This window comes from Lagenorhynchus albirostris, chromosome 3, assembly GCF_949774975.1.
Source record: "Lagenorhynchus albirostris chromosome 3, mLagAlb1.1, whole genome shotgun sequence".
In the NCBI taxonomy this organism is placed as follows: Eukaryota; Metazoa; Chordata; class Mammalia; order Artiodactyla; family Delphinidae; genus Lagenorhynchus; species Lagenorhynchus albirostris.
Window position 1 is genome coordinate 89522411 of NC_083097.1, and position 17778 is coordinate 89540188.

The 17778-nt window shown below is 35.9% G+C and overlaps 1 protein-coding gene across 1 annotated transcript in view; it reads left to right on the forward strand.

Annotated features, from left to right (window-relative positions):
- The window catches only part of MAN2A1 (mannosidase alpha class 2A member 1), a 159684-nt gene that overhangs the window by 99878 nt on the left and 42028 nt on the right, over positions 1 to 17778 (forward strand). Inside the window, exons 13-15 of the mRNA XM_060143376.1 lie at positions 14310 to 14475; positions 15799 to 16017; positions 16754 to 16876. Of these exons, the coding sequence (XP_059999359.1) occupies positions 14310 to 14475; positions 15799 to 16017; positions 16754 to 16876 (508 nt within the window). The remainder of the gene's footprint in view (positions 1 to 14309; positions 14476 to 15798; positions 16018 to 16753; positions 16877 to 17778) is intronic.

Below are 17778 nucleotides of genomic sequence, written 5' to 3' on the forward strand. Positions count from 1 at the left end.
CTATTTTACAACCAATTTGGAGACTGAATCTGCCAGAAATAAAATAGGCAGGAGCAAATGGGGAACTGATGACAGAGCATTGATCTAGGGCAGTATCCACTCAAGGAAATCGCTGTTGGTGGTGGCATGGGCCAGAAGAGTACCTGATATTGTTTGTTGAAGAAAGAAGCCCTCCATTTGTTCAGAACAGCAGAGCTGGTGTAGAAGACTGAATGCTACAGACAGTAGCCCCCTTGGATAGTAGCCTTTTGGGAACTTGCAGTCAGGCTGCATCTATGCATGTGAACCTATTTTTCACTCATTCTTTTCTCCATTACTGCATCTTCTTTACATCCTTCAGACATTATTAACAAACTGATTATTTCCTTTATTTCTGGTTGTGCATCTCCCTTGCTAAAGTATTAGCTCTTGTTCTTTCAAATCCCGTGGCAAATACCTGGTACATTATAGGTGCTCAACAAATATTTGTCAAATAACTAATTCTAAATAAGAGATGAACTTCAAGCAATACCACAATAAAGACCAAGAGGTACCTTTCTCATACACAGGGGCTGGATGGATGTCTATTTCTTTTTTTTTTTTTTTTAACATCTTTATTGGAGTATAATTGCTTTACAATGGTGTGTTAGTTTCTGCTTTATAACAAAGTGAATCAGATATACATATACATATATCCCCATATCTCCTCCCTCTTGTGTTGGATATCTATTTCTGTGAGGATAAGTAAATGGATCATAGGAAACACGTGAAAAAGCTCTGCAAAATGATGAAATTTAGGGTAACATGAAGACTGAGAAGAACAACTTATCTCTTAATTTATTACAGAGACCAGAAAATATTTTTTTAAAAAAACTCTTTTGAATTCTCAAAAAGTTAAAGAGGCACAATGTGGAATTTGTCTCCTTAGTGTTTTCAGGGTATGGTATCTGAAACCATTCTTTTCATCAATTTTACATAAACTTGAAAAGTGCAACTTCTTCCCAGGCCCTTATAATTAGTCTGCTGTGATTTTTGTTCCTAGGTACAAAATTATTTTAGATTTATTGGATTTAGATTTCATTTGTAGAAGTGGTTGAACAGACTGCATTTTTTTTTTTTTTTTTTTTTTTTTTTTGCGGTACGCGGACCTCTCACTGTTGTGGCCTCTCCCGTTGCGGAACACAGGCTCCAGACGCGCAGGCTCAGCAGCCATGGCTCACAGGTCCAGCCGCTCCGCGGCATGTGGGATCTTCCCGGACCGGGGCACGAACCTGTGTCCCCTGCATCGGCAGGCGGACTCTCAACCACTGCGCCACCAGGGAAGCCCCAGACTGCATCTTAAATGATTGTTTTAATGTTTATTTGTTTAAAAACAATGGCAAAGTAGTTACATGTTCAGTGAACACCTGCTAAATTTCCTGGTTAGTCTATGTTTTAATTGCCTTTTTATTGTTTATACTTTAAATCAAACTTTCTTAACTAGCTGTGTGGTTCTAATTTATTGTTGTCAGATTATTATACAGTGAATTAAGTTTACACAGGGTGTTTAAGTTGTGTGGTTTGTCTAATGAAATTAAAGTGACTTTTGCACATTGCTTACAACATCTTACAATTACTCCATCAAGGACCACAATCAAGAAAGTGCAGAAGATGGGGAACAGTAATATGTGCCTCTATATGTAGGATTATGATGTTATTTTGATATCTTACAATATGAAGGCAGAGTTAGCATGGGGACTACCACCTACGATCTAGGAAGGACTATAATAATTTCCAATTGAGGTATTTGGAAATAAGTAACTTTGTAGAATCTAAGGAAAGTGCAAAGTTTGAGTGATTCTGTTCTGTGTTATTGCTTGTAGCACCCAAGTTTTTTCCCCCATTAGTTGGAGTTACGTCATGCACTGTGAAAGTGTTAAAGTAAATTAAATATCTGGCATATGAATGATTTCTTGAGTGATTTGCATTGGGTTGGGGAGAATTGACGAGTATGTGAGAGCGATTCCTTATTTTTTCTAGTTTTGTGCACACTTAGTTCTCTGTCCTCTCTCTTCTCTTCCTCCCAGTGTCCATCATGTCTTCTGAAATTGCTAACACAAAACTCATTAACTCAGAGCAGTTCAGAGCACAGACTGAAGTGATGCGGCATATTTCAAAGTCTTCCATTCTTCTGAACCAGATTTTTTTTCCTTCTGAATGCAGATTAATAAACCGTGCACTACAAGAGGAACAAGGAAAAGGATTTTAGTGAAGGTATCCTGATCCTGAAAAAGTCAGGGAGGGCTTCAAGCCCATCTTGGACTTCAGAACACTTCACAACTTTGTGGTAAAAGAAACATTTTAAATAGAGCCTTTGGACTTATTTATTTCATCCTTATTTGGAGAGTAGCTTTATTTTTTTTAGGCAAGAAAATTAACTGTGAAATTGGGGTACTTTTCAACCTAAAACATACTTGGGTTTTAGATTTTGATATTTTGTAGGTACTTAATGTATACTCAAAGTACTATAGGTGTTTGGATGGCTTGTGTGTTTTTCTTCGAAACGTGTTCTTTATCTCTTGTGACATGGTGTTTGCCTTCACTGTGAGTGATGTTTTTTCTAGTGTTTTGTATCTTCTTTAGTCGGTTCACTGGATTGTAGGGTATCTTTCCCAGAACTGATATTGTGTAAAAGTGTTTTGAAAAGAGAGAGTGGTTTGTGTTTTTGTTGTTTTCATATTTTTACCTCTTACATGATGGCTCACTAGCATGAAGAGATGTTGCAACAGTAAAAAGTTGTTGTTTTCTCTTCACCTGAAAGGCTCACACAAGATAGGTTTTCAGTTGTCAAAATGAATACAAACGTATTTGCCATTTTTGTCTTTCACAACAAAATAACCTTATTTTACTGTATTAACTTTTAAGATCTTTTTATGTGTAAAAATCAGCCTGTTTATGTACTATGTATTCCTCCAAAGTTATGGCGTTACAGTCATTGGAGAAATGAAATTTTCTTCTAGTAGATGAAAATTACATTTTGATTGAACATCATTCCTTATGCAGTCACCCATAAATATAATGTCTTTTGCTGTCTTTTCAGAAAATGGTTACAGATGTGATTTCTGAATTGACAAGAAAATAGAACATCTTAATGTTTTAGGTAAAACAGATGGTGTTTTTGTTTTAGGCAAAACTCTCTCAGAGTGAAAGCATCTTAACTGGTGACAAGACTCTTGGGGTCAGCCAAATTATGTACAGTTTTTGTGTCTGTTTCTTTTTATTGCTTTAGTATCAAAAATTTTAGAATAGTTGGAAACGAATATTCATCCTTTTCATTGACTTGATATTTTCTCTTATGCACTGGGAATAATTGCAAGATTTTTCAACCTTATTTTGTTTAAAAAAGTTATAAAATTACATGCTAATTCTAATTTGGTTGTGGTTTTATTTATGCTTTTAGAAATGCTTTTCTCAATGTAGGAAAGCCTGAAATATAGTTTTACTTTTGAGGGTTAAGATTTTAATTTATAGTATTGAGTTGCATTTGCAGCTATAAATTCGAACATTTATGATACTCTTTTGCTTCTATACCATTGAGCTTTGGGCAGATCTTACTGTCAGATACCTGGAAAGAGCACAGTGTTGTGAAGGGAGCCTTGGACTGAGAGTCAGAGGGCTCATTCTGGTCCCACCTCTGGCACTAACCAGCCTTCTTTTTTTGAAACGTTAGTTGCATTTGCAATATGTCTTGGGAGAGAGGGGCTAAAGTAGATAATCCCCAGGGTTACATCCAACTGACATTTAGTTTTTTTGTCTGTTACAACACAAATCATTTATAAAGCATTCGTTTGGATGAACGAAACTGGGAAAGGAAGTTTGGGGGTAGAAAACTCAACTCTGGAAAATAACCAAGTTTGTTCAGTAACTGGGACATAGGATAAGGAAACTGTTTTCCAAAATATCACCAGTATTGCAAAATGAAGACCTGTAATTTAACAATTCCTCTCCCACTGCCTCTTACATAAAGTAAGAACTACTGAAAGAACAGCTTGTGTTGTTACTAGAGCAGCTTTGATAAGTAGCTCAGTTTCATCACCTCAGAGAAAACCCCTTACCCCAGTCCTGCCATTACAGCTGGTTGGGGGCTTTCAGAGTGAGGGCTCTTTGCTAGGGTGGAGGTGGAGCCCTCTGATGAAGCAGAGTTCAGAGAGACTTGGGGAAATGGAACTCTGGTGGGACTCTGTGCTTCTAGCATATACACCCCGAGTCCCTTACCCACTGGAGAAGAGCAGGGCCGCCTACCCCCCCTCCAAGATGCCTTAAAGCCTGACTGCTTGAACTTGAATCCTGGCTCTACCATTTAAATGGCTGTGAACCATGAGCTGGATACCAAGCCAGTCTACACATCTATAAAATGGGCATGATTTTAGAACTTGCTAAGTTGGTTGTGAAGCTGAGAGGAGTTAATTCAAGTACAGCACATGCTGTATGCGAGGCACTGTTCTAAAGGCTCATTAGTGCTAGCTGTTTGGTATTACTGTTATTGTTGTTACTATTAACATCTGGAAAACTCTCTGCCACTTACCAAGTCAAATTTACTTTGAGTTAAAAGTAGCAAAAAATATCCCTTTAATAATATAAAATTTTATTTTTGATTTACTGCTTTGCCTATTAGTATTATAAACATAATTCTCTACACAAAGTAATGTCTTCTAACATAGAGCTTTCTAGAATATTTTCTTAATAATTGCATACTTTTCATCTGAACTAAGAACTCTTCTCAGTAATATTTAATGGAGTTCTTGGATTTTGTAAGGTATTTTCAGAAATCAAAACCTTAGTTGACAACAGCAGTTTTAGGTACTACTATCATCTTACTGTTTCATAAAGGGCATCTTCACACTAGATTTGATCACCCTGCAGTACACTTGTTTACTTTCCTTTTGAATCTTGCCCTTGGGTGAATGACTTCAATGGGATGATAGATTTATAATAGTTTTGTCCATGAATTTTAATTTATTTCTCCTAAATGTAGAAAAAAATGTTGAAATAAACTTTCATGTGTTAGGAAATTCAGATAACATTTATGTACTACTATATTCAAGTACAATCCTAATTTTGATTGCTGAAATGAAATTGTGTTCTGTTCTTCAGTGTTGAATTTTTCTTCTTCTTAAATGAGGCCAAATAATATATGTTACAAAATCAATTAGAAGCTTCCATAAAATGTCATGTTTTATTTTTCCTCCTGCAAATATAAAGTCCCATATCTGGTCATGGAAGATAAGTGAGATTGTTATTGTATAGTTTCTAGAGAGGTTTTTATGGAAAAGCAGCTAAATGTTTGCCTATTTAAGAAGGCCTGTTTTATAGGAATAGAAACGTTTTTAAACTGGGAGGCCTTGGAACTTACATGAAAAATCTTGTGCGTATGTGCATTTCTTCAGTGAATGGTGTCTGTATAAGGTATTCAAAGATTAGAAGATAAGTAGAATTTTAAAAGGTTAAAAATAACCACCTTGGTCAGTGTAAGGGACTGTCAATCATTTGCTTTTTATGAAGTGCAGGTCTGGGGGTTTTCTCCTCTGCTTTTTCCTTATTGTTATTATCTGTGGGCACTTGCACAGGGACGGTGTGAATTTGGGCACGTCAGACCTTGTAGCCAGCGGATGAGAAAGTATGAGGAAGTCCTCCATGAGAGAGCAGGTCAGAGGGCTAGACACACTTACTTCATTCAGTCTTTGCTTGGGCCCAGTTCCAAGGACCCCAAGCTCTTCTCATTGCCCTTCGCCCACCCCCACCCCTGCCCCCTTTTCCAGCATTCAAGAGTTTCTTTTCTGTGTATGGTGGTCTTTGTGATGTGAAACCGGAAGTTGGCCCTCATTTTCAAGAGGAATAGTATAACCTGTTGTATCAGTTTCCTAGTGCTGCTGTACCAAATAACCACAAACTTAGTCTTTCAAAAATAACACAAATTTATTATCTACAGTTTCGGAGGTCAGAAGTCCAAAATCAGTTTCACTGGGCTGACAAAGTATTGGCAGGGCTTGTTCCTCCTGGAGGCTCTGAGGGAAAAATCTGATCCTTTGCCTGTTTCATCGTCTAATGGTCACCTGCATTGCTTGGCCTGTGGCCCCTTCCACACACATTCCAGCCTCTTGCTTCTGTTGTCGCGTGGCCACCTTCTCTGTTAGACTTCTCAGTCTCTCTCTTATAAGGACCTTGTGATTATATTGGGCCCACTTGGATAATCCAGGAAATCTCCCTATCCCAAGACCCTTAATTTAATCACATCTGCAAAGTCTCTTTTGCTATGTAAGGTAACATATTCATAGGTTCTGGGGATTAGGATGTGGACATCCTGGGGTGGGGAGGGGGGTGGAATTATTCTGCCTACCATACCTGGAAACCAGTGTATTTCCAGTGGATAAGTGGGATAATTAATTTAAGAACATCAGGATAAATCTGTGTAGATATCCCTCAGGTACCTCAAGTTCGAGAGGTCTGATACTGGATTTATCACCTTTATCTTGATATGTCTTCCACCCATCCTTAGGGGTTCAATCTTGGTTAGTGGCGCTACCATATCTATGCCACCCTAACTGCAAAACAGGAATTACAGACTTCTCCTTGTGGCTTATGCGTCCTTCTCCAAGGAATCCAAAAATTCCTATTAATAAGAATTCCTACCTGTTTCTCAGACTTGTTCCTCTTTTTGCATTTCTACCAGCTCCTGTAACTTAGGTTTTCACCTTTTCTACCTTGGCTGTTGTAGCTATTTACTTGGTCTTCCTCCTTTGAGTCTTGACTCCTTAAATCCTTCCTCTACCTGGCAACTAGAAGTACTTATTAAAAATGAATCTGACCACGTTAAACCTTCAAGTCACTCCCCATACCCCATATAATAAGGTTTTTAGCAATTTGTAATGACTTAAAGACACCTCACTCCTCACTGTGATTTGAGATTTATCTCTCTTTCTAGCTCCATATATTGGCATTTTAGACATGCGCTTTACTATGTAGATTCTAGTGATATTGAATGACCTGTATGTCCTGAAAATAATGTCCTTTTTTTCTTTATATATCTGTGCCATTATTCTTATGGTCACTCTACCTAGAGTGTATTTCCCTACTTTTACTTGGCTATCTCTCCCTGACCTTTTAAAAAGTTACATGTTTTTGTAGTTGTATTTTTCTGATTATTTAAAAAATACGTACTTTTTGTAGAATAGTGTTTTATATCTAGATGTCTAAAAAGTAGCTGCAGGATGTTCGCTAAAAATCCCAGAATCTAGAGGAAGTATCTCTGTTAACAGTTTAACTTCTCTTCTGCTTAATCTACTCTGTTGTTAAACATATCGGCTGAGTCCTTAATTTCAAATATTTATCCTTCTAGAATTTCATTCAGTTAATTTTTGACGTATTCAGTTTCTGTGGTGGAATTCTTTATCTTTTCATCTACTGTATTCATGTTTTCCTCTTTCCTTGGACATAGTAATTATCATTTTAAAGGCTTATCAGTTGACACCAATATCCAGATGTGTGGTTCTAATTCTTCTGTCTTTTTGTTGTTTAATCATGTGGCTCTGTCTTTGCAGATGTCTCAGCTTTTTATATTAAGTGCTAGACATTGTGTAGAAAAATTTTATAGGCTCTAGAAACTATCTTCTAGAGAGTGTTCACTCTTACTCCAATCAAGGGCTGTGCTAAATTGAGGCTAATTCTCTCAATGTCTTCTTCATCTAGCTCATTAAGTTTTCAGCTAATAGCCTGGTATATTCTGTAGGCCCTGTTCCCTGGTGGGTTCTAAAACCTCATGATATGTCTCTGCTCTACTTTTTAGAAGCTTTCTGTTTAGATTTTAAGCCTCCTTTTCTGTGCAGCTCCCAGTGTTTGGCACATGGACTGGTGAGAAAGCCAGCTGTGCACTTGAAGCTTTCTACATCCTCACCAAGTGCCTTTTAGCCTCTTTGCCACCACAGTGAAACTTCTGTAGGCTTTTGTTCTGGGTTTTGCAGGGAACTCAGCCTTTCCCATGCTGAGAATTGGCACAGCCCAGGGTGAAAATGGCTAGAGATGGCAGCTCTCTTCTCTGCAGTTTTTTCTCCTCAGCAGTTCTCTGTTGCCTTCAAGCAGATGATTACTGTATTTTATCTGGTTTTTCTAGTTGGCCCATAGAAGTGAGAGCTCTCGTCAACTACTTCATCTCTCCTGGAAGTGGAAGCATTGTTTATTTTTCAACTTCAGTTTGGTGAAAGAAAAATGCTCATTTTTTCCACTTGAGTGTTTATATTTCTATTGATTTGTAGGAGCACTTTACAAATATCCCAAATTTGATCTCCTTTTATTTTTTTATTCTTTAATCTTATTTTTTAATATAGAAAATGTTCTAAGCTTTTTGTTACCAAATCTGCCAGTCTTTTGCTTTGCTGTATTTTTCTGTTATGGTTAAAAAGAGAATTTGTACCACAAATTTTATATTTATTTTTCTTACTGATTTTATATCATTTTTTCTGTTTTTAAATTTTTTAATTCATCTAGAATCAGTGTTGGCATATTGTTTTAATGCATTTGTTTAACCATTTATCTTGCCCATCTGTTACTGTAGATGTATCATAGGATTGTTTTGCTCCCTTTCTCCCAATAAAAGGATTTCAGTGGGATTTTGGTTGGCAGTGCATAAGATTCATGAATTAATTTTAGGAGAGTTGTATATTTTGCAGTATTTTAGTTTTCTCACCTAGAAAAGTATGTCTCTTCATTCATTCACTTTTATGTCCCTCAGTAAAGTTCTGTCAACTTCTGTATATACATTTTGCTCATTTTGTATTAATTAATTTTCTGTTTTGAATGCTCTCCTGATTAATTCTTAATCATCCTGACTGCCAGCTTTTTGTGTGTATCACAAGACACACTGTACATAGTTTTGTATTATTACCTACCCTATTATATTGAACTCAACAATTTCTCTTTCTCCCCTTCTAGACTATAGATATTCAGAACAGGGACTATGTAGTCACATTCATAAGGTTATAACTACACATACCATGAGGAGTCCTTCTCTCTGTCCTTTTTTTTTTTTTTTGCCTTTTAATTTAGCCACATGCCATATGGTTACTTGGTACGTGTGTAGATTATGTGCATCTCTTTATTTATCTCCACCCCCCACCATATTATCTGAACTCTTGTTTTAAGGTATCTATGTTATAACATGTGTGGTTTTGTTAATTTCTTTCATTTAGATTTATATATGCCTTACATAAGAAAGCATGTAAGGCAGCTCAGTGACCTGAGTTAATTAAAACATTCATTCCGCCATTCATGTGATTCATGTAGCAGGGTATCTGGTCAGGACACCAGGAGGGTCTTATAAGGGAAAGGAGAGATTTAATTGCTGTTGAGATTCTACTTTGTGCCAGGTCTGAGCTCTGAGCTCTGTGATTTTCCAAACATTTTATCATTTAACCCTAATTGCAATCTTGTCTCCTGATTTTGTAAATAAAGATATTAAGGCTTGAAGAAATGAAATCACGTGTCCAAAGCCTCTCAAATTCTAAGTTCTGTAGTGGGTTTTTGAACTTGAATGTATCTGACTCCAGAGCTAAGGACTCACAGAACTAATCATGATTTTTGAAGATCTAATGTATCTCAGAAAGGCTCCCTTTGTTTTTATAGCTTAATTTTTTTTTTCCTGATGGCTAATATGGTAAGCATTTTCCTGATGGCTAATATGGTAAGCATTATGTTTTAAACCTAGAAAACTAGGTAGACTATATGAAAAGTTCATATCTAGAAAGTGCAATTTTTGTAAACATATAAAACTATATATTTTCATATTCAGATGAATGCTCTTTAGATGATGCTCCACTAATGAGGCTACTTAGAGAAGATGAATATACTGTTTGAATTTTTTAATATGCTGTCATTGATTAAGAATTGGACAGAGTGAGCTCTACTCTTTGCTTTGTTCTTAACTTTCTCTGTGATCTTGGATCTGTCATTTCCCCCATCTTTGCAAAGGGGTTAATTGCGTAGCTTGTCGATGCTATTTTTTAAGGAATTAAAATAATCAAAATGAAAATGATAAAGCTCCACACTAGTAGGTATTATTCACAAATGATAAATTCTCCTACTGGGATTTTTGTGTGTTACTCATTCATCAACTATTTATTGAATGTTATTCCATGCCAGGTACTACACTAGGCACATGAAGTTACAATTACTTTTCATATAACCTGGTGTTCACTTAATTGGTTTTAAACTGCACTTAACAGGGGACTTGCAAATATTTTTCATTTCTGTCTTCTTTGCACAGCCATAAATGTATGTAGTATTTTTTTAATGGTTTTTTGAATAATGTTTTTGCTTTCCTCATGCAGTGAGGTCATAAGATAAACTCTTTAGTATGTGTTACAAGATATTTTCTATGCCAGCGTTCCAGTTTATAAATTTTCTTTCACAGATAAAATGTACTGAAATGTAAATAGCTCTTTGTTCATCCTGAGCTTCCTGAAGATAGAAGGTCTGTGGGGATCTTTGGCATCAGTGAAGACAAAGTTCTTCTCAAGTGAATTAGGAACTAAGGGAATCTCCACAGGAAACCGCGGTTGTCAAAATGGTTGTTATAAGCTTGGCCTGTGAATAAAGTGGTTAGGATGGTTAAGAAGATGGTAATAGGGGTAGGACTGAGTTCTAAGTCTGTTGTGGCACTTGTAGCTGCTTGCGCCTCTGCAACATACCTAACCTCCCTGAACCTCAGTTCTCCTATCTGTCCAGTGAAGGATGAAAGGCTGTGCCTCATAGATTATAGGCCTGAGGATTGAACCCCGGCATACAGGAAGCACTCTGTAAGTGGTTAACTCCAGCTTCACTCTCACCAAGAGGCATCTTACTTTCATTCTGCCCTATGTCCAGTCCAAGAAGGAAGTCCACGTGGTCCTAGTCTTTTGTTCATAGTAGGCACTGATTAGATTTGCCTCAGAGAGAGGACCTGGAATGCCAGAGTTGTCTTTCTTAAAATGACATAAATCATTTCTACAAAAGGAGTGAGGAAATTCTAAATATACTCCTCCTCATTAGAATCTTCAAGGACAGAACCTCGTTTACAGTGGAATTATAGTTCTTCCTAAAATGACTCCCAGTTTGACATGAGCGTACAGATGTCTTTTCATTTCTCTCCATTCCTTTTTCCCTCAGCCACAGTAGATCATAGTTTGCCCTCTCATTTGATTGGCAGGTATCTTCATGAGGTGAAGGTTGTTCATTGTATATAGAAAATTGAGATAATTGCCTGTAGGCAAGTTGCAGGGGCTTAATGTCATAATGCGAGCTAGGAGGCTGGATGTGACTTGGTGACAGATGATAGATAAGAAGCTAATGCAAATATAGGGGAAATTGGGAAAAAATATCTCTGAGCTTCCTATATAGTTACTTCCAAGATAAAATAGAAATTAACTAGCCCCATTTTTCAGTGATATTTCACTCTTTTCATCTGTTAGTGTGGATGAAATAATATTAATTTTTAATAAGTGAGTATGATATTATGATATGAAACCTCCTGGTTCCGTTCACAATTGATTGACTTAAAAGGATTCATGTTTGGAGATATTGGCAGTGTAACAAATGTTTGACTACTAAACATGATAATGACAATGAAAATTTAGTTAATTTGTGATGCTGTACTTATTTCCCAAGGAAATATAATTCATGTATGATAATGCTTTCTCTGTACTCTACTTGAAATGTACGTAGAGGTTTGTGTATCAGATAAATGTGTGCTGTGATGCACTTGAACATGCTGTGAATCTCTAATTATGTTAAAAAATTATTTTCTTAGTGCAGCTTTATACTCATTATATACTCTACACATTTAGTTTTTGAATAGATTCCTGACATGATAATTACATAATCATTCAGTACAGTAGAAACATCATTATGGTCAAATACTAATTAGCTATGAAAATGAAACAAAACAGAACCTAGTTCACAGCTTATTATAAAAAGCTATTTAATATTGTACAAAACGAAATGTATGGTTGAAATTATTATTTGCTTTAAATTTGAGTCATTTTCTTACTCGCTGGGAAGAATCAGTGTTTTGGGTGCTTGCTACCTAATTTATTGCTTGGACACTTTATATTTTATTATCAGAGCCTTTATAGCCAGCTCTGGGTAGTAGAGCATCAGAGTGGGGATGCTGGGTTCTGTACCTAGGTCTGCCTCATGACTTCTGCAGAATTAAGGGACTGGCCTAAGTCTTCAGACTACATGTTCTAGAGTTCTTCACATACTGGCTCTAAGCCTCTGGGCACATGGGGTTCAGTAGTAAGTCACTCATTTCTGGGATGCTGGTTTGAACATCTTTGGTGCTGGACATGAGTGATCCTCAACTGCTTTTCTTCTCCCGTGTACCTGAGGAATATAATATAGTGTAGTTGATAACAATGAACCCTGGCATTTGTGATTCTCCAGGTGTGTTTGTGATAGGAGAACAATCAGGCAAAACGTGAGCTCTGGTGGAGGGCAGTGGGAGGGTGCAAATAGGTTGATTCCTTCAGGTAAGTCTGTTAAGCACACCTCTCAAGGGGGCAGTATTCTCACTCTCCTTGAGAATTGCTTCTGTGGATAAAAATGGGGTTTTGCCTAGCACTTTGAGGCTTCAGTGCCCTTTGTAGATATGTTTTTGCCTGCATGCTTCAGCTGCTCTTTTCTCGTATACATGTGGAATCTCAATGAACGTAAATGGTGTAAGTTAGATCTTGTGATCCTGATGTATATACTACAAGCCTAATAGGAGCCAGAGACGTTCTTATTGTCATATATTGTTACCTTTGGTATCTCACAGTACTGTCTCAATCAAAAGTGCTTCAGCTGATAAACAACTTATAAATCAAACATTTTATAGGTTTTACACTACATCCTCTTTCTTTTCCTTCGTGCTTTTCTGTTATCCTTCACTTTAGTTTTGGCCACTGTATTAATTTTATTTCCTGACAAACCATTTGCAATGCAGTTGAAATATACAGGACACATATAGGATAAAAGAGCACTGCTAGGCTTTCTGATGCACTAAATAAACAATGCTAGCTTGTTTGGACCAAGTCTGATATCACCTATGGGTAAGAGGGAGAAGTGGTTGACTGACTATTCATTTCTGTGTTCCTGAAGTTACAAAATTATGTAGGAAAGCAAAATATTTCAGATCATGAAAATATTCACTATTGAATCAGTTATATTATTAGTCAAATATCCTCTTTGATACTGCTTATTTTATTTGAAGATAATATGATGCAAATTGTTTATAAAGTAAAATCATAAATGTTACAAAGAGTGCATAATTCATGAAGTCTGTGACATGATGATCTAGAACGTTTTTACTCACAGGCAAAGCCATGAAGCAGTGAGGATCCAGCAGAGTTATGCTACTGAGAAAACCAAGGATGTTAGGGGATTCAACTGACAATTATTTAAATATCAAAGAATTGAGAGAGAACTTTTAGAAAAATGATTAAGTCCTTGAATATTTTTTATAAATATAGTTATGTTTAAAACCATCCTGTAAAAATGAAATGTTATGTGAAGGATGTCATAATGTACTAATATAAAATATTGTTGGAAAAATTTTGCCAAAAACCCTACTTCATTCTAAGAATTATACTTAGTTGCAAATATTGCCTAAACTTATTTTAATAGTCGTTATTTCCCTTTTCTAGCCAAGTTCCAATCAATTATTTTACCACTATTTATTATAAAATTTCATCCTCTATTTTAAGTGGATTCACTTCAAATGACCTTTCCTCTAGAACCAACTCTCTTGGATAATAAGAGCCCCTGTGTATAAAATATATATGTGAATTTTGTGATTCTGCATGTATAGCTGTACATTTCACTGTGTTTTAATGATCTAAAATGAATGAACTAAATGAATTTTAATTGAAATTAGTTGTGACTAAAATGCAAACAGACAATTTATGTATTTTCTTGTTCAGTGAGTTAGGCAGGGATCAGGATATTAGTGGTATAGGGCTGGTTGTTTTAGAAAGACCAATAAAACCATATGTATATAAGTCATTTTCTGGGACATAGAAATAACTTAATTATAGTTGTATTAATGTCTTTCATTTGTATAACATTTATTCTTAGAAAGTCTGAGTCATTATTTCATTACTCTTTGTACTGTGTGGTATTTGTTGTGATGAAATTGCCTGTTCTCCAAAAGTTTTACCAGACTATTTCTTATAATTCTTCTCCTTGTGTTGGCTTTATGACTGTCTATGACCTAAAATCTCACAAATAATGTGGAAAAGTTCAAATATCTTGAGACCCCAATAGTAAAGCGACTGTTTTTGCAGGTATCTTGTGGTCTACAATCCTTCAGAACAAGACCGAAACTCAGTAGTCTCAGTCTGTGTGAGCTCCCCGACAGCGCAAGTATCCTCTGCTTCAGGAAAGCCCGTGGAAATTCAAATGAGTGCAGTGTGGGATACAGCAAGTACTGTTTCACAGACAGCCTATGAGGTATGTGCTCTCTATAGAACTTAGAGAGGCAACATGAAAAAAGCATAGCCAGTATATAGTTTATATGTGTATTAATATATATCCCTGAGAGCTGTCAAGTTGGTGTATGTAAAGTGGTTAAAGTTGTAAATGCCAGAGGATTTAACTGGTGAGTTAAATGACACTAAAGGAAAATAGATCCTGTGTTTTCCAAAATATTAATATCTTTGTTAGTATGTGTGTTGTATGTTATTTTTAGAATGTTATTAGTATGTATATTGTATATCTTTGTATATCTATTGTAACTTGTTCCTGAAGTCATGAAGTAATCATTTCTCATAAAATTTTGAATTTTTTGTCTAACTTAATTTAATGACAGTTATAAATATTGAAATGGAGATAAATACCATCCTTCTAAATAACTTGGGATACTTTCAACTTTTCACTGCAAAGGTGACATTAATATACTGTGAAAGAAAGACTTCCTAAAATAAGTAAGATGCTTCTTTTCTGAGATAATTATGGAAAAAATCTGGATTCAAATAATAGACATTTTGGGGGGGAAATGTCTTAAAATAAGCAATATTAAACTGAACCCCCATATCACTGGAAAGATCTAAATTTTATAGTTTGGAGTACAATTTAAATTGTTCTCCAAACCCTAAAGACACAGACATAAGCTAGGAACTCTAAAAGAAAATTAAAAGCCATTGCTGGCTGCTCTTATAAATTCATAATCCTTTAGATAGAAAGGAAAGTATAACACCAGTTTTGGTCAGATTTTACAGGAAACACCCCATTTAGAGAATGGAACAGGAGCTCCTGGAAGGCAGGAGTCATGGGTGCATCCTCCATGCCTTGTTCAGTGTCTGCTGGCCCCCAGGCATTTGATGGCTGGTGTTGATTGAACTAATGTGCTTAATATTTATATTGTTACACTTACCATTTTTATTTTTAATGTACTGAAATATTATAGTATTATTAAAAGATTCCTAATAATTAGGAAAAATCATTGTTCACAATAAACCCTTACCTTCATGGAGAATTTCCCTGTCTGAGCACCCATTATGAGCACCGTAGGACAATTGAGGATGGTCACATAATTCCATATATTGGATGAAAGCAGTAATGTCTTTGATAGTCTTACCCACTTGAAGTTATTAGTTTCCCTGGATAAACAGAGATGTGGATACTCTACCCATAAGTTATCAAAATATATTTATGGAATATTACTATATTCTCTTTTTTAAATATGGTAGTTTCTCCTTTTTACTAGAAGTATATATGGTTTCCTTTCAGTAGATACATTTCTCTTTAATAAATTCTCTCCTTTATCTTGTAAAGATCTCTTTTCTAGCACAGATGCCACCATTGGGACTGAAAGTATATAAGATTTTGGAAACAGCAAGTTCAAATCCACATTTAGCTGAATATGCCCTATATAACGGTCATATAGCAAATAAAGGAATTTTCAACATGAATAATATAAAAAGTGCTCAAGAAGATATAACTCTAGAGAACTCCTTTATTAAGCTGCGGTTTGGTCACTCTGGGCTTATGGAGGTATGTTCTGAATAGTTCTGAAATTTATAGAAGTCTTGTCACTTTTATTATAATATATGCAGATTACTTCTGCAAAGTGGGAAAAGTGGACACAGATTCTCTGGGAGAAAGGATAGATGAGCTATATGTACCTTCTCCTTGTGGTCCACAGTGACCACTTTACTCCTTATAAGTGTGGTCTGTGGGGGGTGCTGCTCAGTGGACTGTTTGTTATTTGTCCACAAGATAAGTATGGAAGCTGTGGCTGTTTAGAAATGTTTATGGAAACTTTAAAGTAATTTGACTGAGTAAAATTATGCCTATTGCATCTAATAATAAAAAATTTGAGTGTATATTTGGCATGTCACTTTAATTTTTCTAGTAATTCACTTTCATTGTATTTTACAAAAATATCGTTCCATGCGTATTGGAAATAAAAATAAATCCACTCCTTTGCTACAGAAAGTTTGAGAAGTACTGGTCTAATCTCTTAATTTGTGTATCTCTTTCTTCCTTGGTGAAATGTGTTCTTTTTGTTCCTATGGCAAAGATTTTAAATCCTAAGGTTAAGTATAAAATTTTGAGTGTTTATCTAAGAATTGTGAATATTAGAGGGTGAATGTTATCATTTTTGAATCTATTGCCAGGTAATTTTTCTTTTTCTTTTTTGAAATTGACATATACGTGTAACTAGATACAACTTGTTAATGTCTTAGTTGTGAGTTACCTTAATATTTTTTTTTTTTTTAATCCTTAGGAAATGATAAATAAAGGAGATGGTAAAAGTCATGAAGTAAAAGTGCAGTTTTCATGGTATGGAACCACGAGTAAAAAGGACAAAAGTGGTGCCTACCTCTTCTTACCAGATGGGGAAGCCAAGGTAAGTGCTGGTGAGCTGAGCAGTGAATAAGCACTTATTGAAAGAATAATGAGGAGCAAAATAAATGCATCTCAATATTTTGTTATCTATTAGGAATAAATGAGTTGGCTCCATTATATATATCATTACTGACACTTAGCAATTTCTAGTTGAATGTTAGATAAACAAATAATTTCTCAGAGTTGAAATTCAGTTAGGATGCTACAGTGGACAAATGCTTTCTATGGAAAGAAGCTAGATTTGATTTAAGATTAGGGTGCTGCTGTGTTGTTGTGTACATATATGGCATGGCATATATATAGACACAAAATTCCTAGCCATATGAGAAAAATAGATTGACCACTGAGCCATTTTTCTCCTTAAATTTTAGCACTTTAAAAAGCAAACAAAAAAATGTTTTCCTACCCTTGACTGTAAAGGTAGTATATGCAAATCTTAGCACATTTAATGCAGAAAACTAAGAAAACAATAAAATTTGCCAACTATTCCACAAGCCCATGAAAACCCCTGCCAACATTTTGATATATTTTTACTGTCTTTTATTCTGTGCATATCTTTTTTCCCCCATTTTTAAGTTTTTGTCTTCCTACATGAACATATTTTATTTTTCATTGAGACAGTGCTCACAATTTGATATGTTCTTTGAAAACGCGGTTTTTTGTTTTGTTTTGTTTTGTTTTTTGCGGTATGCGGGCCTCTCACTGCTGTGGCCTCTCCCGTTGCGGAGCACAGGCTCCGGACGTGCAGGCTCAGCGGCCATGGCTCACGGGCCCAGCCGCTCCGCGGCATGTGGGATCTTCCCGGACTGGGGCACGAACCCGTGTCCCCTGCATCGGCAGGTGGACTCTCAACCACTGCGCCACCAGGGAAGCCCTGAAAACACAGTTTTAATATACACTTTT